Raw genomic sequence first — 23,512 nt, 5'->3', positions numbered from 1 at the left:
CTGAGTTTGCTCCTACTTCTGTCTTCTTTGTAATTTAATACATACACACATATCAGAAATGCTCAGAGTAATAAATGGGCACCTTTTTACTGTTAGAAATCAAGATGAATAACCTTTCAAATAAATTCATCTAATTTGTTTGAATAAAACAACTGCCAAAATCAGTTTTCCTCAACTATATACTTTCTTTTTATTTTGGCAAAAGAGTAATGCAATTATGAGGCTGTTTTTCAGAAACAGCCTCCAGTTCTTCAGGTCAATTAACTGTGGACATCATAAAAACAACCATACTGGATCAGAACAAAGGTCCATCTAGCCCAGTATCCTGTTTTCTGACAGTGGCCAATGCCAGGTGCCCCAGAGGGAATGAACAGAACAGGTAATTATCAGGTGATTCATCCCCTGTTGCCCATTCCCAGCTTCTGGCAAACAAAGGCTAGGGACACCATCCCTGCCCATCCTGGCTAATAGTCATTGATAGACCTATCCTCCATGAATTTATCTAGTTCTTTTTTGAACCCTGTTATACTTTTGGCCTTCACAACATCCTCTTGCAAGGAGTTCCACAGGTTGACTGTGCATTGTGTGAAAAAATACTTCCTTTTGTTTGTTTTAAACTTGCTGCCTATTCATTTCATTTGGTGGCCCCTAGTTCTTCTGTTATGAGAAGGAGTAAATAACTGTTCCTTATTTACTTTTTCCACACCAGTCATGATTTTATAGACCTCTATCATATTCCTCTTAGTCGTCTCTTTTCCAAGTTGAAAAGTCCCAGTCTTTTTAATCTCTCCTCATACGGCAGCTGTTCCATACCCCTAATCATTTTTGTTTCCCTTTTCTGAAACTTTTCCAATTCCAATATATCTTTTTTTGAGATGGGGCGACCACATCTGCTTGCAGAATTCAAGATGTGGGTATACCATGGATTTACATAGAGGTAATATGATATTTTTTGTCTTATTATCTATCCCTTTCTTAATGATTGCCAACATTCTGTTTGCTTTTTTGACTGCCGCTGCACATTGAGTAGATGTTTTCAGAGAACTATCCATAATGATTCCAAGATCTCTTTCTTGAGTAGTAACAGCTAATTTAGACCTCATCATTTTATATATATAGTAGGGATTATGTTTTCCAAGTGCATTACTTTGCATTTATCAACACTGAATTTCACCTGCCATTTTGTTGCCCAGTCACCCAGTTTTCAGAGATCCTTTTGTAGCTCTTTGCAGTTTGCCTGAGACTTAACTATCTTGAGTAGTTATTATGTCAGTACTATAACAGTTAATATTTAAATATCAAACTACCAGATGGCATGAAATTGTTCCCACAACTGTGGAGGCTTAAAAGAGGCTATTTTAAAAATCAGACCCACAATGTAAATTATCTTCTGGTTATACACCCACTTGTGTAAACTGAATGGTGATTGCTTAAGAAGAACTGTTTATAATTACAGAGCATTATTCTCCAGATAGATGAGCCTGATCTGTTGTGTTCCAGTGTTATAGTTTAGCACCGTCTGTCTTCTGTGTAAATATGTACATTGTTTTTTTAACTCTATAGCAGGAAGCCAGGCAGGAAGGACTAGGGGACATTCTAGGCAGAAGTTCTACTGTGAAGCAGATGGAAAAAGTAGATTTAGGAACAATACTATTTCCCTTATTCTAATAAAGCTCCTAAAGCAGCAGCAGAAAGCTATTCTTTGTGAAAGTTTTATCATCTCCATACTAAAGAATTAATAGAAAGAAACATTAGTGTTGTGTCTAGTAAGTAAATTTCACCTACATATCCAATTCTGGCAATAAATATCCCCTTTATAGATGTAGTTATAATAATTATCCTGCCTGCGTTGTGCTTGTCTGTTTAATTATTCATACATTGCTGTCTGTCAGTCCAATAATCACTTGAGCATGTGAAGAGTAGTATTTTAGGGACAGGGAGTTTACCTATTTTAGCTCTGCCTGTCAAGTTATACTAGCTGAAGTCAGAATTTTTGCAGACTGTCTTTCCAATGTATTTGCTCCCCTGGGGCAGCTGCCAAGTCTTGCCAAACTTCTTTGCACAACAGACCACATTTTAGGATTGCTTGGCTGAGTGCAAAGGTTCGCTGTACTGGACTAAGGGGCTCCCTGATTGCCACATAATCATCTCTTACTCTCAAATGAGAGCATGGTAAGCCTTAGGCTTTTCCCAGTCCAGCTAGAAAAAACTTTCTGGGTGACCTGAGAGTGGCTGTTGTCAGTTTTGTCTTAATTTTAGATTTAGTTAACGAGCAGTACAGGGTTGTGTTCCTTAGGAATAAACAATTTAAAATAAAGGTATGTATATGCCCCCTTTGTTTCCTTCTCCCACTCTTGTTTTGGCCCAGATCTGCAAAAGGTATTTAAGCAATGAGAGTTAGACACTTAAATACCCTTGAGGATCTGTGCCTGAGGCCATGTTGTCCTCATACGTGAAACAACGCGCTGTCACGCTCCGTGTACTAGGACTATGTCTACACTAGCACTTGCTGCGGTATAACTTATGTTGCTCGGGACCATGAAAAAACCACCCCCATGAGCAGGGGCGTCCCTAGGGGGGTGCGTAGCCCGGGGCAAATTAGCCTGTATGGGGCCCTACTTAATACTTGTTATACAGGGGAAATCTGGTTAGAGTGAACTTCAAGGGCAGCGGCTGGCGGCAGGTTAAATATTGATAGCGCCCAGCTGTATAATTATGTTATATTATATTGTAGTTCTTTTTTAGAATTATAATGAAGTTCATATAATTTAAAAAAACTCACCGATCACGATCAGTGTCACGCTGCTTACATTCTGAAATCCACCTTCCTGGACTTCCTTGCAGCAAACTCACTTCCCAGGTGCATATGGTCTCATTACCCTCAGTGGATTTTTTGAAAATGTAATTACACATTCGCAACACTGAGAGCCCATGTCTCGGGAACTGGGTGGCTCTCGGAGGGCCTATATGTGCCCTGGTGCTGGGGGACCCCAGGACCCTCCAGCATGGAGGAGGGTCTCGGAGATCTGTTTTCTCTGGGGGCTGGGAGGGGGAGGGGAGGCGGAAAAGCAGATGGTTGGAGGATCCCAGTCCCTGGTGGGTGGTACTGTGGGGAGAAGGACCTGAAGGCTGAAGAGCTGAAAGGCAAGGAGGACCCTGAGGCAGGGGAGTGATAAGGGCTGGCCCTGGCCTTGAGGTGGCATTGGAGGACCCTACCCAGTGCTGGGAGGGGGGAGAAAGGGCAGTGCAAGGGGGAGGTGTGGGGCACTAGGGGGACACCAGTGCTGGACGATGGGTGAGGGACGATGGAGACTTCTGGCTGGCACTCATATGTCCTAGGGGGCCCCCTGTGCTGGTGGAGGGTCCCATCGGAAAATGGAAGGGTCTATCCGAGGCAGAAGGGCGGGGTCAGCCTGCCCTGGCACTAGTGGTTGCGGGGAGCTAGGACCCTGTGGCGGCAGGCAACGTCAGGAGTCAGCAGAGCGGGCTGGGGCCAGGTCGCTCACTGCTGCTGCCAGAGACTGAGCCTGAGCCTGCGGGGCTGTGGGCAAGAAAAGGAAATAAACGCCCGGGCTGGTGAGTATGGGGCACAGGCCCAACCCCTGCTGCCGGCACCAGGCCCATGCTAGCCCCCTGGGCTGCCCTGCCCCCCCTGAAGTGCGGGGGCCTCCCAAACCTATGGAGGGGAGGGCTCTGGCCATGAGTAATGTAAGTTACACCAACCTATGCGCCAGCATGGACAGCGCTATGTCAGCGGCAGAGCATCTCCTGCTAACACAGCTACCGCCGCTCACAGGGCTAGAGTAGCTAAGCTGACGAGAGTTCACTCCCATTGGCTTAGATCAGTTACATTTACAGTTTACTGCAGCTCTGCTGCTTTAAACTCTCTCGTATAGCTGTAGCCTGTATCTTTACTTTGTTTAAGTTCCTTCTAAAGAAGCACTATTTTTCATTAGGACCACACACACACACACACACACACAGTTTAACAGTTGAGGTTCCTGCCTGTGATTTGCTCTCTGAATCTTGTCTCACTTATCTGTAAGTTCTTCAAGGCAGAGAATGTCTTCCTGTTTGTTTTCTCTACAGTGCTGAGCACAAAGATAGTGGTTAATCACATATTTTATACAATTTTTCTATTCTCATTTCGTATACCCCTGTTTGTTAAATTTTTATATATTAGAACTAAGAATAATAATTTTTACCTCTGCCAAAGCCTGCTTGAAAAAGGACTTGAGAAAGGGAAGTAGCCCAATTCATCCACCCTGTGACCCATTGTTTTAACAACAAAGAGGGATCAGGAAGACAGTCATTCTGGTGGCAGTCTAAACAATTTAATTTTTCCTCTAAAAGACAAGGACCAAATCTCTGGTTGTTCACTTATATCCACACACAAACTCTTAATTTGGGAAAAGGAGTGAATTTAGCCCCACTGGACTCAGTTAATTTGACTATTTATATGGTCATCTTATTTGGAAGGGACTTGTTACACACATGTTTATGGGTCTGCAGGAGACCATTACAAAGACATAAAATTAACAGCTTATACAATACTATAAAATACTTTGCTGTGTACAAGAGGCTTGAGTCATGACCATGACTTTGAATTTGCTGACGTTTGGGTGTTTAAAATTAAAGTCAGAATTTCCTATCATCACTATAAATTATATACAAAAACCTGTGATCACATTACATTCAGAAACATTTTGAGAAGGTTATGGCTTGTAAAATACGATTTTTCAAAGATACTTCACCACAGTGTTAAAAAACAAATTAAGAATATACTTTCCCAACAGAAAAGTGAACACAGATGAGAACCAGCCTCAGGCCCAAAATGACAGCTACACTACTAAAACCTCCAGAATATACAGATGTTCTATAACTTTGCTGTGCTCTGTGTGAGAGAATATTATGTGTGACCCAAACACATAAATATAAACTTAGTATACACCATAGGCAAAATCCTGGCTCTTGTGAATTAAATGGCAAAACTCCTATGACTTCAACAGGGCTGCAACTTCACCCAAAGTCAGCAGGGGAAGACAACATGATTGGGAGAGATTTATTTATTTTTTTGATTTAAAGAATGCCTAGGTCTGTAACAGGTGAACCCCTGAACACCTTCCACCTCTCCCCTTTTTAAAACAAAACAATTACATAAAAACACTCAATGTGAATAGCAGGAATGAACCACTGTTGATTTGTCATCACTGTATCAGGTATAAAACAATTTTTTAAAAAAACAGACAAGAGATAAACCAAATAGAAATGATTTGCACTCCACTGTTTGTCACAGGGATGTGAATTTCAAAGGCAGGAGCCCAACAAAGCCTTCTAGTTGCACTTAATTGTCATAGGATGATGGAGGTCTTAGAAACAACTATGTCCCAGCTTGGTTAATGCTGAATGTGAATTAATGGAAGTTAAATCTCTAGGAGAGATGTACATTGGGATAAAGTTAGTATGTTACAGATAGATTTAAAAATATTGAGGGAGATGATCATCTCTAAAAGACAAAAAGTGTCCTAGAAATAAGGAATAGGCAAAGCCAAGGCAACAAGGCACATTCTTTACACATAAAAGTGTTAAGGAAGTAACTATGGAACACCAGAGATGCCAACAGTAACAGCATCAGGTAGGAGCCACTTGCATATACAGACTATCATCATCTATCACCTATATTGCAGTAATGCTGAGCTGCCTTAACCAAGTCAGGGCCCCATGTACAAATGTGCAGCAATATCCTGTCCCTTCCTCAAAGAACTTATTCTTTAGAATGTCAGTGGGATGCCAGAACTGAGCAGCGGCATCACAGGTGTGTTCTGCAGCAAGTCTCTCCGCTTGTAAAAGTAGCACTTGGCCTTGCTATCTGTTGTGCAGTGGCCTGGTCCTCTAAAGGAGTGGTTTTCAACCTGTGGTCTGTGGACCCCACTATGTCTAAGATTTCCAGAGGTCCACATCTCCATTTGACATTTTTTATAAGTCTCCACATGAAAAAAGGTTGAAAACCACCGCTCTAAATTGTCCGGTAATGAAAATCCAACTTAGCCTGTTACATAAAATTGTTTCTCTATGTCAGCAAGAGTTAGAAAAATAAGACTGGATTAGTCAAAAAAGGAGCCATCTATTGATACCACCCAAGGACGGCGTAAGGATCATAACTGGCAAACAAAGGGAGAATGGAATCAGAAATTAATGTGTTGCCAATTAGGACAAATTGGATGACAAAGTAACAAGGGTATGGGCTATTCCACCCATCACGCCCTTTTGGGTGGACTTTGAGAATTAAAATGGCAGTGGACTCCTGGGAAAAGGCAGGCAGGTCTCTGTCCCACTCCAGAGACTGTGCCCTTCATTGGGGACCCTCAGTCATCAGGACACCCAGACCTGCACACAAGTGATGACACCCTGTTATCACTAATGGACCATGAAGGACCCCAGTCTGATGCATGCAAGATCCTGCTGTCTTCCCTTCCCTCATGTTCCTTTCCATCTCCCTCTATGTTACTCATGTCCCCCCGCCTCGGTTTTTCACCTGATCCTGAGACCAACTGCATTGCACAGCACCAGTATGGTGGGATGAGACAGCTCATCCAACTCTGCCCAGCCTGAGAAGGACCAGTAAAGGAGAGGTACTTGGCTAGACCACTGAGATGGGATCCCAGACCAGGGAAGTGAGCCAGGGTTCAGAGAAATAGCTGAGGGGGTTTATCTGACAGCTCAAAGCATCTATCTGTGACTGAGATCAACGAAAGCCATACTGTATTTCCCCTACTGCTTTGCTATCCTATCTTCTCCCCTTTAGACTTTCTTGTAAAAAAACAGGAAAAGTATGACCATGCAGAGCAGTCCACTTGAAACTTAACAAGACTAACCATTTCTTTCCCACTAAAAAGGATTGCTTGACAGAATAAGAAACTAATAGTTATTCTCTGTCTAAAAAGGGGCCTTTAATAGGTTTAAAGTGTTTTGCATAACCACTCAATTTCAATATGCTTTGTTTGGGTTTTTATTCTTTTTTCTCTTGTGTAACCAATAATTTTCCAAACATTTGTATTAATTTTCTAACGTGCTTGCCATGAAATGGTCAATGTTCCTGTACTCCAAACCCCAAATGATGTTTAACTCTTTAATGGTGTACAGTGCCAGGATCATACTATTATCTTTGACTCTAGACCCATTTATTCCACTGCCATTAATACAACATATCCCAGGCCTATTCCTGCTCGTCCACATTAGCTCCATCTTAGAAGCAGGCTTAATAATGTCCCAATGACTCTAGTGTAATAAAACTTCATTATACATAAAGGCAAAGAGTCTGATCTTGACTGCAAACAGTCCGATTTCTCCATACACCATCTTCACCCCATAAAGTCCTCATACAGAAAAAGGGTAATGAGGTAGTACACACAATACATAACAGTGATAGTATTAGCGAGGCTACTGTAATGGAACTATGAGAATGAATGTAGCCAAATGCTACCAGATAGATGCACTGTGCATGGATGGGATGTAGAAAGGGGAGAAAGAGCCAAGAATCACAGTTTGGATGTTCTGAAATTAGAAAAAAAATGGAGCTGTAAGAGATTAAGAAATCAGCCATGCTGTAAAATACTCCTGTTTACAGCAGTGTAATATTTCCAAATGCCTAAACCATTGCACATTTCCTAGCAACAAGTGCCTAGGAGGTGGAGGAGGAAACATCTGCCCTTAAACAAGTCATCACTAATATGGCATTCAATACCAGAAATCTATTCCAGACATAGGTCTCACCCTGCCAAGGCTCAAATGTACAAACAAAACCCAGAATGAGGTACACAACAATACATGAGGGAGCTGGAAATTATGTGGATTTAATTTCTTTATCATGTAAAAAGTACTCCTTAATCTCAGTTCAAGACACAATCTTCTGATGACCTATTACAGTGCTCCTAACGAAAGGGGTGAATTTCCATAACTTTAAAGGACCAGGGATTTGGTGGAAAGACATGCCAAGGTTTGCATTTGACTTTCTATATGTAAACAGAACCTACAAGATTAACAATGATTAGAATTGCATATAAAATGTCCCTCATTCATTCTATATAGCTATTAATCCTTTAGGGAGATCCAGGTGCTCAGCAGAGATTTATTATGATAGCTCAAGTACTTTTGGAGATTTCTTTCTCCCGCAAAATTTGGGCTGTATGTTAAAGCAGCTCTGAGTATCTTCTTGATGAGTGCTAAAATTGTGACATCAGAGGTAGCCGCCAATCATACAATTGATTAGTTTATATATATAATATTCTACAAGTTAAAAGACTGCAATCATTGACTTTTTAACTTATGTCGCTTTATGCTATTTGTAGCTATTGTACCTTCTGACATCAGAGTCATAGGAGATGGCTTATTAAATGCAATGGAATTTTGTTACAGAACATAAAATATATAAAATACAGACATACCTATGTCTACGCACACATATATAAAGAGCTGTATAGATGCAAGCAAAGATTTACAGGCATCACTGAGCAGCGGGGTTGACATTTATTACAGTATGTTCAAGAGGAAAAGCAGGAAGAAGTTTATTCAGGTATGTCCAAAATCACCTTAGAAGTAAAAATAAATGTCAAATGTGGTAACACAGCAACTTGCTATATGAGAGATTCTCCCCTTCCATGTAATTTTAATTCCTGAGGAGTTATAGCTTCAATGCATCTGAAAATCTCAGCATTTTGGGATTTATTTATTTTTAAATCTCAACATTAGCTAAAAATCATTAACTGTGCATTGACAATCACAGCTCAGCAAGGCTTGTATTGTAAATGTTGCCAGAAGAGACTGCACTTGTATCAAGGAATTTAATTGTCATCATGCCAATGTAAACTATACAACAATAATACTCATCACCTCTGACCTTTCTAGATTCTATTTTCAAGATTAATCCTGGAACACAGAGAAATGACACCCTGAGGTCCAAAATTCTATTTTTTCTAGGTTTCCTACAGAATCTATACTCAATCCTGACCACAAATTTTTTACACACTTAATTCATTACAAAGGAGTTAAAACTGTATAATTACAAGTGTAGAGATAGATTACTTACAATATACAGTCTGGAAAACAAAATCTTGCACACCAAACCAGTGGTTCGTTTAAAAATGAATACTTTGAATTAATATCAGATTTTTTAAGAAGGTTCTTTAAGAGAGTTATAAGTGAAAACAGCCATTTGTTGAAAAAATATCCATGGTTCTCAAGTCTGAGTAGTTATGCTTTTAAAAATTTAATGCAATTAATATGTTAATTCTTTACATTACAATTGATTTGCTATAGCCACATGCAGCATAATACTCTTGCAGTAAACTAGTGAGTTTACTATTAGAATAGCTGATTAGATACCTCACGTTACAAAGCCTGTTTCATACAAACCTGTCTCATATTGGTACAAATATTTCTTTGATGTGTTTTGTCCTGTTTCAGAGTTATTTACTCCCATACACAATAGAGAAGGAAGCTGTCCAAAGGAGAGAAAGCTGTCCAAAGCCAGAGTGTTCAGTTCAAAATTTTCTGCCAAGAGTATAGCACTGAGTTTCAGTAAGATATTACTGATTTGATATTAATTTGATTTTGTCACTACTTCCACGTGGTGAGCACAGGCTTTCCTGAATCTCTTGCTCGATTTCCTTTTAGTCCAATGGATTGCCCAGAACGGCTTCTCAAATCACGATCAGCTCCATCACTTTGTGCCAACTCTTCATCATACCTAAAATATAATTATTTTTTCAGTCTCCTAATCACTGGACAGCAGAGATCATAAGAATGACCTTTCCTTACATCTCTTTTGTTTAATATTTAGCATTCACATTTTTAAAGTATGGATCCTATTCTATAAACACTCACCCCACATGAATAGTTTGTTTTAAGATGCAACTCCTCACATAAGTTATTCATGTGAGTAAGTGTTCACAGGATTGAACCCTATGACACTATAATAAAATGAGCCCTATTATACTTCAGTAACTATTTATGAAAAACAGGCACATCATCCTCAGAGTTTCTATTACAGCAGACACAAATAATTGTAGAGCTTGTGAAACTATTTGAGGCATGTACTTCTGCATTTTTTTCTCATCCCTGTGACTAATAGACTTGTGCATAAATAGAAACATTAGCTTGCTGCTTATTCAGTCATGTCACAATCCAGTGTATCAAACACAGAAACAACTGCAACATCAGAAAAGCTGGATTGTGACACAAAGTTAATAGAATTAAGCAAAAAGGGTGGGCTGATTAGATAGTCAAGATATAAGATTCAATCTTGAACACAATCTATCAACATCAGAAGTACCCATCAATTTAATGTATTTTTGATATGTATTTTGTGAAGCTTGCCACAGTGACAAGTATCTCTTTAAATGTACAAACTCAGTATGGTCTGAGATAATCCCACTATCCATTGATTTAACAGTTGCTGGAGGCATCCAAAGGCAGAATTTGACTCTAAATATATAAATGTCAATAATCAAAATAAAAAGATACAGCTACAATATTTTTCAGTCAAACAGGATTCCATCTGAACCTATTAACTAATACTAAATGCGGATCATCAGTGTTCATAGCTATCACATAGCTAACATTAATTATAAAGGTATTCTCCAATCTTGCAAACACTTATGTATGTGACTAAATTTACTCACATGCATAAGTATTTGCAGAATTGGGGCCTTAGATAAAATAGATGGCATGAATTAGTGGGTCAGCTAACATACTGTACTACAGTACTATTAATTCCTGACCAGGCTCTCAAACATTTAGCTTTTGAAACTGGTTTCAAATGGAATAGGGAATTTGATTACAAATTCAGCATCCCCCTAAATGCGTAAGCCCATCTCATACATTAAAATAGGGATACTCTTTTTCTAACTTCCCCCTGCATCACACATTCATTATACCAGGTTAAATTCACTGTTAACATCCCATCAATGAATCACAACAGTTGGGTGTCATCATTCCTATGAATTAAGAGAGTTTTAAAAATTTTCTTGGTACATATAATGCATTTAACTGTTACCCATGCCTTATACGCAGTCTAAGATACATACTATATATCTGTTAGATATATCTTTAAGAGTGAAATTCATTTCACCAACATATACCCTGAATAAATCAATGTTTTTAAAGGTGAAGTGCAGGGGCTCACCAGGAAGGGGACATCTACCCACAACTAAGGCCCCAGGCAGGAGTGCAAACCCTTGGAAGCTGCTATTCCAGCCCTAAACATGGTAAATAAGTGATACAGAGCACTTTATATTTTTCCTCCACATCTGGATGAATTTCATCACATCTACATAGTTCTAAATTAATCTTCTCTCTCAAGAAGGACATGTTCATATTTACGTAGGACATTGCTAAAACTTACAAAATCTCATAATTTCCAAGAGCTTCTTTTGGTGGAGATTTATTCCATTTACAGTCTGGAATTTCACCATTAGGCACAGCAATGTTAAGTGTGTCATTAATAAGATTATATTTGAGAATACGATCATTGGCTGTACTGGAGGTAAGAGAAGGGGAAGCATTGACCTATTAAAAACAAAAACATTTCATTTTCAGCAACTTCTTTTTGACTAAAATATCGTCACACAGACAGAACGTACAATGATAATGAATTCTACCCTATAAACTAATCATCAGCATTTCAGCATAGAGCCTTTTCTTTGAACAAAACCATTGCAAGGAAACAGTGTATTTCCTACAGATTTTATTTTTGAAGTATCATTCATTCTCCTTAGGGTCTTTCCTGACCCTATTCTAATAGCTGTAGATTTTTGTTGGAAGCTATGCTAATCAAGCAGCAGCTGGGGATTTATACCTTTAGTTCACACCAAATAAAGAAGAGGCAAGTTTCTCACTCACTTTGCCCCCTCCTAGCAGTTGTTACATATGGATCTGTGGGGCTCTTTATTTTGGTGTATTGCTTTTTACCTGTATCCCTCCTCTGAACTCCCCATTTTCACACATTTATCTGGCTGGCAAAGAGGGTAAGTCATCTGACAGTTTTTTAAATGTATGCTTAACCATTATGTATACAGATAAGATGTAGGGGAAAAGAATAGGGCAGTGATACATGAGACATGGGGTTTGGACAGGAGTTAACCACACCAGAGTAGTTTATATAATTCATACAATAAATGTATACAACCCTGCATTATTTCAGGCTTATTCTTCTAATATTTGTATCCCCTATTTTCTAGCTTTCCTACAATTTTAAGCTGTGTTTTACATAGTATCTGAGTTTTAGCAGAGTTGGAGTTACACTGCACTGAGCCAGTGCCAATCTTCCAGCTACTGGTGCAGTAGTAAGATTGCTGGCCTTCAGACAGCTCCTGGAGTCCAAGCACATCATGAATGGACCTGGATTTGATTTTTGCTCACCAGACCAGAACAGAGGTTTCTCCTGAATTCTGATATCCTGCAACTCTCACAGCCCATTTTGTTGCCCGTTTTACTTTCCAACACCCTTCCCTAAACACCTTCATCTGGAAAAGGGAAAACTCAAGCTCAGGTTTGAAAGAACAGATGTATACTGTGAAAGGAAACGGTGATAAGGGTTGTTTATAAAATGTACATAACTTTACCTCAATAAGCCATGGCTTAAGCTTGTCATCAATGATAATATCATATCCATAGCACTCAAAGCAGTGTTTATCATTGTTCATTACAGGCTGAAACAAGTTAAGAAGAAATGTATGCATATTAAAGAAGAAAGATTTACTAAGTAACTTGAAAGATTATACATTATTATATTTCTCTACTATTATTTTTCTAGGTATCATGTACAAATATAATACCAATTGTCTATGGCAGTTTTCTTAGTACAAATTTTCTGCTCTGACTTCCCTATACAATAACATTTTACTAATATATTTAGGACTTGTTTTTTATAAAAATGTCATCTTCTCAAGCGGTGTCTGAGTATTATCATACTAATCAGTATGATCAGTATTAACAGAACATATTTGACTACAGAGCTTTCATTCAGTTTCACCTGTGTATCTTACAGCATCTGGTGAGTATGAAGACAAGAGAGTGTTAAAGGCTTTCAAGCCATACATGAAATTAGAAATATTTTCATTTTTATATATAAAAATATAAATTTACCTAATCATTAACACTTTCACTTTCAAATTAAATACGACTTATCCAAATGTTTATTATAGCATTGTAACGATGCAGCAAAGATGGAGTTCAACCCCAGTTACTGACTAGATCCTTATATTTAAAATACTTTATCTCTATATCATTATCTTTATCTCAAGTCCACTATGGTCATAAAAACTAAAACAGACTAGGGACTGAGTAATGCTGGGATGGAAATTGTCAAGAAAATCACTCATTTTCCAGCATCAGCTAAGGTCTTAAAGTATGAATGCTTCTCCTGTGCACACTCACCGGATCATTTAAAGCAGTGGTTCTCAATCCTGGGTACGCATACCCCTGGGGGTACATCAACTCATCTAGATAATTTGCCTAGTCTTACAACAGGCTACATAAAAAGCACTAGCAAAGTGAGTGCAAGCTAAAATTTCATAAAGACAATGACTTGTTTATACTGCTCTATACACTGAAATGTAAGTACAAAATTTATATTCCAATTGATTTATTTGATAATTATATGGTAAAAATGAGAAAGTCAGCAATTTTTCAGTAATAGTGTGCAGCGACGCTTTTGTATTTTTATGTCTGATTTTGTAAGCAAATAGTTTTTAAGTGAGGTGAAATTTGGGGTACACAAGACAAATCAGACTCCTTAAAAGGGGTACAATAGTCTGGAAAAGTTGAGAATCACTGATTTAAAGAACCCTTTGTAACAGGTCAGTAGAGATGGTTTCCAGAAATTAATATTGAAAGGTTTTCAGTCTTGCAGGGCATAGGGGAAGGAAGGAAAAGCATTTCTCCTGTTAAGTTTAGGAAATAGAAAGGAGCAATGAAGCTATCAGAACACTTCCTCCTCTGTACATTATTTGTTTTCCTTCCGCTCTTCACATTGTTTCTCTTCTCTTTTACAATTCTGTTAATATTGGGATGAGCTGCCTTTTCTTCTAGCACAGGGGTGGTCAACCTGAGCCTGAGAAGGAGCCAGAATTTACCAATGTATATTGCCAAAGAGCCACTGTAATACATCAGCAGCACCCCATCAGCTTCCCCCTGCTCCAGCCCCCAGCACCTCCCTCCCACCTGCTGCAATCAGCTGTTTCGCATGCGCAGGAGGCTGGGGGGTGGGGAGAGAAGCAGTGAGCACATGGCAGGCTCGGGGGAAGGGGCGGAGTGGGGGCAGGGCCTGGGGCAGAGCAGGGGGTTGAGGAATGAGCACCCCCTGGCACATTGGAAAGTTAATGTCTGTAGCTCCAGCCCCAGAGACAGCACCTATGCAAAGAGTTGCATATTAACCTCTAAAGAGCCGCATCGCAGCTCCGGAGCCACAGGTTGGCAACCCCTGTTCTAGCATCTAATTTGGCACTTTGAGAAACTGCCTTCTGTAAATGCCTGCAAGTTACCCGTATACTATAAAGCACTGTCAAGCTATTCAGGAGGAAAGGTGAAACATGATGGTGCCACAGTTTTTTGGCATGAGTTTGGGATAACTATATTACTCACAGACCAGAGAGCAGCAAATAAGTTATACAAATTCTCTAAACAAAATGGAAGAAAGAACCTTAACACCCTGGCATTTTGTTTGACAAATTGTCTTCCCAGGTTATTTCCTCCTACGACAAATTTGTTACTACTGAAACACATCATGGCTCTGGGCAGAGCTTAGGGTAATTCACAAGGGCAGTATAAAGTGACTTTAAATGAGAGTAAGAATTTGTGATGGTTTCAGCACCCCAGATATTAATTTACTCATTTAAGATACACACAAACAGCTTGCCCACCCAATCAGGTTTCTCCAAGCACTCTCAGCTTTACAGGGACACTGAGAGGTGACACAGTTTTTAAAAAGAACAAAAAAGGAAGACAGCAGCATGAGAGCATCAGCATTCAAAACAACAATCCAGCAGCAGGAAATGAATTGCTTTAGTTTTTTTCTTTACTGTAAATTTGTTTTCATGATTATTGAAAGTCTGCAGCCATGAGGGCAACACAGGCAGCATTCTATTAACACTACTCACTGCAACAGCCTTCAGCGACTGCACAATTATCCAATGAATTTCATCGAACAGTTTGTTAGTGACCTCCTTTCCACGAGTACTCTCTAGATACAAGCGCAAGTTACTCACTGTCCATTTGCCTCCATGGATATGATTGTAGTCATCCTACAGAGTTAAGGAGTTAATTCAGTCTCATGGAGTTTGCAATTATTCAGCAATTGTATTCTCATCCATACAAACTGACACTTGTTTTTACGTACAAGTTTATTTTTTAAAACTACTTTTACTGTATGACATTTTGCAGGCTCTGTAAGGCCCCAATTTTTACTTTGCACTGCCTTCTGTGCAACACAGAACACATTTAAAATCACCTACATCTAATTACATAGCAAGTCACAAAAACAAGTGTTAAAACTTGCCTTGTGGTAATTAAATTACATAAGAACAACAATCAAACAGAAGTTGCATTTTGACAGTAACGATGTAGGAGAGGACACAGGAAATGCAGGTTAGGATTGGAATGACTGGGAGATCAGATTTTCAAGACTGAAAGGAAAGGGTTAGGCTTGAGGAGGGGGTTGTTTCACTGGAGAGGAGGACATGAAGAGTGGTTAATTTAACAATGGTTAAACCACTGTTAAGTGAACCTTTTTAAAAATGTAGCACTGACAGCAAGTTTGAAAGTCTCTGAAACACATGAAATATGACCAGTCATTTCTATTGTGAGTGGTCAGTCTTTTTCCCAGCAGGAAAAAATTTTGATCTAATAGTCAGCACTTACTGGGAGACACCAGCACTAGTCTCAGTCATGAACATACAGAAACAATGACAAGAGTGATCTTTAATTTTTAATTCATAATTTTGATAAAAGTATATCTGGTCCACTCATTCCTCCCTCATTTCTAGGCTGGACTACTCTAATGTACACTACTGGGAGTAGAGCTAACCTTAACAGTAATACAATCCAGCTGATAGGGAATATGGCCTACTTGCTAACCGGGACACGTGTACCTATAACCTACACTCCAATCTCAACCTCATCAGTCTGTTCACTGCCCAGTGCAATGCAGGGTGTCAATTACGTATAAAGTTCTAAATAGCTTTGGACCCAGCTACCTCCAAGACCAATTCTCCTTGTGTCCCATCTTATCAGTTAGCTGGCTGGAATGTTTTTGAGAGCTAAGTTCTCAGATGACAAGGAATATTCAGTATTGGGGGGGGGGGGGGGGGAGAAGAGCATTCATTGATGAGTGACCTTGTCTTTCAAATTTACTTCTGCTTAGAGCCACTAAAGTCAGAATATAACAATGTTTAATATTTGTATTATTATTACAGTACTCCCCAGAGGCCCTGGTCCGAATCTGAGCCCTGTTGTACTATGCACTGTACAAATACAGTAGAAGAAAGACCTTGCCCTAAAGACTTTACGATTTAAAATACTATATTTAATCTATTGTATCAAAAATGTAAAATACAAAATAATCAGGTACAATTTGATTAAGCATTTATTATTGATCGTTGGGGTGAGGATATGAGGTACAAAGCTGTTCATTTATCTATAGCCACATTTATGGCCACTTAAAAATGCTAGTGCTTAGGTACAGTTTTATAGACTTATCAATACATACGCTTTTAACTGTTGCAATTTGAAACTGAAAATATCCACCTTATAGTGCTGCGCTGTGTTCCATCTATTATCTCATGTGTTTTTGAAGTAATATGAATCAATTATGTTTTGCAAATAAAATTCATAACAAATATTTAGCTCAGATGACATAATGAGGAGGAGGAGTGTGAAGAACAGAACAAAATACACAAGCACTTATATTCCATTTTTATGCCATTTAAAATAATCCAGTTTTCTATTAAATTAGCATTTTTAAAACTCAAACACTTACCCCATGTTTCTGAATTGCAACATTTGTGAGATGTACAAACATATTATCTAATTCGCTTGTACTTGGTGTATATTTTACTGTGCAAAACCGGCAAAATCCAAGTTTATACCTGAAACAAAAAAGATATTTAATATGTTAAATGCAACTAGAGTTGAGGAAAACAGCAATTTAAAATACTAGATGCTTGGTAAATTTCTCTGTACAATGCGTGCAGAATCTTTTGCCTGAATTACATCTTAACATTTTTTTAATTTTTTTTTTATTTTAAAAGTGAGAAATTAGTTTGATCTTACATGTAACACCTCAGTGGACGATACGTAGACACTAAAACATACAAGCGCAGGTCAAATTTCTTCCCACCAATCAGTAACGGATTGTTGATATAGAGAGAAATTACATAGGCTTCTTTAGAAGATTGAGATACAAACCTAGAAAAAGTACATATTTTATGTTTCAGAACGTATTGATTAAATGTTAAAATGTTTCCCTCCCTTAGAAGCAGTCTCTCAAAAAGTAATGAAGTTCTTACTTTACTAAAATCCTATATCACTCTTCAATTAAGTTTTAATATTATGCTGGTTAATGTGCGCAGGGCACTTGGTTTCACTGTGTACAAAAACGTAGCTAAAACAAATGAGTGAGATTAGCTGTCCATTTAAGTCTTTTACATTTCACTGTTATAAGAAGAGAATTTAGGCTCTGACTCAACAAGCTATTTTATTTAGCAAAACTCTTAAATTCAGACTTGAGTGCGTCACTAATTGGGGCTTTTGCAATTATGTTTATCAGTAGTCAATATTGATGATTTAAACCATCAAGCCACGTTAATGTCAATATCAGTTTGCCTCTTAAATTACCAGTATTTTTCAATAAGATCTGACTGTTATAAGTTCACTACCCCTCCTCTCAGAAATGCGGTCACCAACATTTTTAAACCTGAGGGGAAAAAAGACAACTAAGAAAAAAAAGCACAAAGCAGTTCTTCAGGTTGCTGTTGTATTGGAAGGCTACTTGTCTCTCGGTTACTCTTTTAATCAGAATGGGCTAACAAAAAAGGTAAAGCAATACAGACTTTTCTGTTGGTAGAGCAGCCACATTCCTTCTCTCTGCTGGGTGCGATAGGAGACAAAAACGAGGATCATGGTCCCTTTCCCCAAACTTCTTCCTCTTCTGACTCATTATGAGGATGCTTTATTCCTCTCTCTCACCTCAATGAAAGTCTTAGTTTTTATGACTTCCGTATTCATGAGGCCCAGCTGTTAGCTCTGCTCTTTAACTCCCTAACAGGCCCCAGCTAATAGCTCCTCTCTCGCCAGGCCTCTTACTAAAGGCAGTCCATGCAGACTGGGCTTTTCTACTCAGAACAGTGAAGAGTTTCATAGTTCAACTGGGGATGGGGTTGTACAATGTCACACAATCTTCCTCAGGCTGAAAATGAAGTCAGTTACTAGAAGTGAAAGACTTTCCTCTAACTCACAATTCTTCAATGCTGTTAAGCAAAATCATTATTCCAGTCTGCCCATGCAATTTTATTCCTCACATAACTGGGCATACTAACCCTGCACCTTCACAGAAAGCATATTTATATAGTGTAGCTCACTGAATTAGTGCTTGTGCCACATGGCACCAAATGCAATAATTGGCACTAAGAGCTGTTTGAAGCAGGAAGTCATTAAATGAGAAATTGCAACTACAATGAAGTAACGCTAAGTGGTTTGGTGGACGGAAAGAGTTTTCCATTAGTGAATTGATATTAAGCATGCCAGACTGTGATAGAATATTACAAAATACACAAAAATTGGGGGGGAAGGAAGTTAAACTTACGAAGATGTTTTACTGTCTCGAGACCACTTTTTAATTTGAGAGAGTTTATTGATAAGAAATATCCCCTTCCCTTGAGCTTTCCCACAAGGTTTCATAATCCAGGTGCTGGAAGGATTTTTTCTGAATTCTTCAACAAACAGGTTGTAATCAGCAGGGAGCATAAAGGTGACAGGCACAAAATCTAAATCAGTAAACAAAAAGCAAGATTTAGAACATTAGATCTAGCAAGGATATCAGATGTATACAAGTAAAAATATCTTCGCTGGCTTTCCATTCTTCAGTACAGATTGACTCCTGTGTCCTTGTCTGATCTACCCCCTTTTGATATGAGAGAACATAGTCAGAACTATTAGGTGAAAACCATCTGATCCTGGTGACCGCTGCTATTTAATTTAGCAATTTGTTCCAAAACCTCCTCTATTGACACCTCAATCTGGGACAACTTGGAAAAAATGGAACTTGGTGGGTTCAAAAGTGAAAAATCTTGTAAAGGCTTTAAATATTTTGTCCCACGAATAAGAGAAAGCTCTTTTAGTTATGAAATAGTTGGTAAAAAGTTCTAGAATCTCACAGCTAAGTCTCTGCATGAAACCGCAAACCTTCCCAACACCCTCTTTCATCCTTCTTTTGATTCTGTAACAACACACCTCTTTTGTCACATCAGGGCTGAGAGTTTCTCTCTCTGCATTGAGAGGGTATGGAGTAAATCAGTCCCACTCCGGAGGTTTAATACTTCACATTGGTTTATTTATAATATTTACTGTTTAGGCCTTAGGGTTGTCCCAAAGGCTTCTTTAAACAAAAACAGAAAAATTACATTTCCTAACTCCCACTGGAGTACTGCTTCTTCTTTTGCTGGCTACCAATTGCCAACCACCCTCTCTACCCACTCTGGGCCCAACTATGCTGGGAACCAAGGCCCTCTCTCCAAACAGATATAAAGACTAGATTTTCCCTTATAGGAAAAAACAGCTCTTTATCCCCTGAATAAACACAACCCTTCTGCAGCTTGAGTCTCAACCCTCTTCTCTTTTCACCATTAATGGAAGAGGTTTTTAAAGGCCGCAGGCTGCCCTTAATTAGATTCAGGTGTCCATAATTAATCTGAGCTAACTTCTTCCACTTCATAGGGAAAAGGGCTTTAACTATTCTACAACTGATATACCTGCCTTCAACCACACTTCCAGAACTGTGAGGTATAGTTCTGATTAAAAAGTGAGAAAATTCTTAACCTCAATAAAAGGGAAATAATGGCTTTTTGTGACAGTGATTCAGAGTAACTTTTAAAAGGGGCCACCCAAAGTATGTCAATTTAAAATAACATTCACTTTGTTATTAGCACCAATTTAGAAGCTTAAAACGTGTGTCTGCAATTGGATTTGTCTTCCTCCATACATGTGAGTAGTGGTATACAAGAGGGGCATATGGTTCAGTACTCTGAGTTTTGGACAGGGAACCAGGAATGCCCAAGCGTTAATCCCAATTATTAACTGCCTCTGAAGCCCTGAGCAAGTTACAGCCTCTTTGCCTCATTTTTTCTATTTGTAGAAGATTCAACCATTAACTTTCAAGGCAACGTTTGAGAAGAGCTTTGAAAATGTAATATACTATATAAAATACTAAGAATTGTGTGTGTTCTTTTAGTTAGTGTGGTGAGTGAGCCTGACTTTTTTTTTTTTTTACTCGCTTGTTCACACGCAAGAACAATATCCTGACTAAGGCTACGTTTATGTCATGGAAGTCATGGAAACCATGACTTCCATGACATCCGTGATATTCTGTGCTTCAGCCCCAGGGACTGCAGGACTCTGGAGCTGGCAGCCAGCAGGACCGTGGCAGGGTTCTAGCAACAGGTGACAGCAGCGACACGAGGTCCCCTGCGAGGTTCCAACAACAGGTGACAGACTCCTGAGGGGTCCTCGGGGGGGGGGGGGGGGGGAGCGCGCGCTCAGGCTTGTAGCTGGGGGTGTCCCGTTTTCTCTTTGGGAAATATGGTCACCCTGCAGCTCCCAGTCACCGTGGGCAGAGGGGGCCCCCCTGCAGCTTCCAGCTGCTGCAGGCAAAGGGGGAACCCCATAACTTCCAGCCACCACATTGCAGGGGAAACCATGGAGCAGCAAAAAATCACAGACAGATCACGGGCTCCGTGAATTTTTGTTTATTGGCCAGGACCTGTCCATGACTTTTACTAAAATAGCCATGACAAAAATCTTAGCCTTAACCATGACCTACTACCATCAAAATCTTCTGTGCAATTTTTTTTGTTCTCTTCAGTGGCACAAGAAAGGTTTTTTTGGGGCTGCTATATTTTCAGGGGTCAGAGTAGCAGGGGTTAACTAAATAAATTTAGTATACTTAATAAAGTTATGCAAACATCAAAAGGGAATTAAAAACATCTGGGATTTCTTGTTTTCATTTTGCAATTTTACCCACATACTAAATGTTAAATGGACCCCATTACTTCGCTCCTGACACCCCCCAAACACCAGCCAGATCCCAGTCCTAAAAAAAATGCAAAGCTCCAACTGAATTACCTCCCATCTAGTGATTCAACAGACATCAAGTTTTAGATAGATCCACAAAAGCACCAGAGACCCATCCCAAACTCTGACATCATTAATCATCAACAAAATACAACATCACAGACACTGGGGTGGAGGATCAGCAGTGAAGCAGTAGAGGAGGAGAAAGTTATAGAATAAATAAACAGGTGATGGAGCCTTTTATCCAAGACACTGGTTCAAAAATCCACCAACCAAGGCAGTGTCCTACATTTTACTCCTGGGGGGAATTCTGCATCACTGTGGATGCGCAGAATTCATGGCCCCCACAGATTTCTTTGCTTCCCAGCAGAAAAATGACTTCTGACAGGGAAGCAAAGGGAAGCCGCAAGAGCGGTCATGCACCTCCTCCCCGGCAGTGCGGGCAGTTTGGTTTGGGCATTCAAAGCAGCTGGTAGAAACAAATCACCTCACGGTGGGGGCTGCGAAGTCGTGTGTGTGAGAGAGACACACTGTCTCTCTCGCTCACTATTGTGGCACACTTGGCATAGAGTGGCAGGGCTTTGGGGTGTTTCTGAAGAGGTAGGCGTGGGGCAGGCTCTTTTCCCTCAGGCAGAGCAGAACGTAGCTGCGTGCCTGCTTAGTGAATTCCCCAGGAGTATAAAACAGGTGTAAAAAATGTTAAGGCTCCTTTACATTGCCACAGTGGTACAAAGGAGCCTTACTGTAAAGGACATTATGGCCTTATAAATGCTTATGGTGCTTTAGTGATTAGAACTGGTCTAAAATTTTTGGAATGAAACAATTAATTTCCTATCAAAATGTGCTCCGTTAACTATTTGCTACTGACATTTTCGGAGATGGTCAGTAGACAGTATAAATTGTGAGTTTGAGTCCCCAGCCCTCACTTGTTCTTCAGTAACACTGAGCATATGGCTGCATATATTTGTTGACTAATAACTAGAAGTAAAGGGGCAGTACTAGCTACATTACTATTATACAAAGGGGGTTTGGTGATTTCCTCCAATGCTCCCTACTCCCATTCTCCATTTATTGTATTGTAGCTTAATTAAATTACCAAAAATAACTGAAACCAGCTTGATTATATTATATTATTTTGACAAAAAATTTGCAGAATTTTAAAATATTGCACAGAATTTTTAATTTTTGTTACCATCTGATGGCTGTTTGACTACACAGGAATGGGAACTCAGTTATTGGTTGCAGCCCTGCTACATAATTAGAACCACGACTATAAACATACCGTTGACAAGATACTAGCAAAGATGCTAAGGACTGAATGTGGACATTGAATTATGGCACCCTTAAAAATAGTCTTTAAAGAGCAGCACTGAGGCACTTTGACAGGTAATTTGGTGATGCTTGCAATTTCACTGCCCACACCAAACCTATTCTGCAAATAAAAAAAATACGCAATTTTTGTCTCCAAGCCTTTCTGACATCTTTGAGCACTAAATTTTCTGAAAGCATCATACTAAAGCTGTGACGTGTAAATTTATCTATCTTAGGCAAGAATCCCAAACAGATTCCAACATCCAGTACTGCTTTTGTTTAAAGTGCATTAATCTGCAGTTTTATCCTACTATTATCACAAAATAAACTTTTTTCATGTATAATCTATGTGTGGTCAATAACAAGAATGATGCTGGCAGTCAGAAATATATACCTAAATAAATATATTTTCCATTCTCATCTTTCTCTGCAAGAGGACTCCCTTCTTTTTCTAGTTCTTTCCTATATCTCTTGATATTTTTCACCATCAAGTCCTTCCTTGTCAGCTCATAGTGGTTCGGGAAATGGTTGACGATTTGGTCATCAGAAAGCCGGTAACCAGTTTCCACACTGAAAACATTGCGGATGGTTTGTACGCTCATCCTGGAAGGTGAAACAAATATCAGATGATTTCCTCCCAAGCAACAGCATTCAAAAGGACGACAATCAAGTTGTTGTCTCCTTTATTTTCTAATTCCACTTTGGTTAATGTACTGAATTTAGAAGATTAAAAGAGAAAAGGACCAAACATACCATAATGTTAAGGAATACTACTTTTAAGGGAATCTGTGCCCTCTCTCTGTGTTTAACTTTTCTCTTTATAGGATGTATACTTAGGTTATGATTGAAACTTCAGCACATC

The 23,512-nt window shown here is 39.2% G+C and overlaps 1 protein-coding gene across 5 annotated transcripts in view; it reads right to left on the bottom strand.

Annotated features, from left to right (window-relative positions):
* Positions 1–7,828: 7,828 nt before the first annotated feature.
* TTLL1 (TTL family tubulin polyglutamylase complex subunit L1) overlaps positions 7,829–23,512 on the bottom strand; it is a 33,389-nt gene continuing 17,705 nt past the window's right edge. For 4 of the 5 annotated variants that reach the window (XM_048825556.2, XM_048825567.2, XM_048825608.2 and 1 more), the window contains 8 exons: positions 23,045–23,253; positions 18,857–19,037; positions 17,326–17,460; positions 17,033–17,141; positions 15,156–15,299; positions 12,621–12,707; positions 11,402–11,565; positions 7,829–9,745 (listed from right to left, as the gene is read on the bottom strand). In XM_048825556.2, the coding sequence (XP_048681513.1) occupies positions 9,616–9,745; positions 11,402–11,565; positions 12,621–12,707; positions 15,156–15,299; positions 17,033–17,141; positions 17,326–17,460; positions 18,857–19,037; positions 23,045–23,253 (1,159 nt within the window). In that variant the 3' untranslated portion in view covers positions 7,829–9,615. The remainder of the gene's footprint in view (positions 9,746–11,401; positions 11,566–12,620; positions 12,708–15,155; positions 15,300–17,032; positions 17,142–17,325; positions 17,461–18,856; positions 19,038–23,044; positions 23,254–23,512) is intronic. The other variant, XM_048825575.2, reaches the window with a different exon arrangement.

Source organism: Caretta caretta, chromosome 1, assembly GCF_965140235.1.
Source record: "Caretta caretta isolate rCarCar2 chromosome 1, rCarCar1.hap1, whole genome shotgun sequence".
Taxonomy (NCBI): Eukaryota; Metazoa; Chordata; order Testudines; family Cheloniidae; genus Caretta; species Caretta caretta.
Note: the sequence above shows the minus strand (reverse complement) of the source record. Positions and strands in the feature narration are given on the sequence as shown.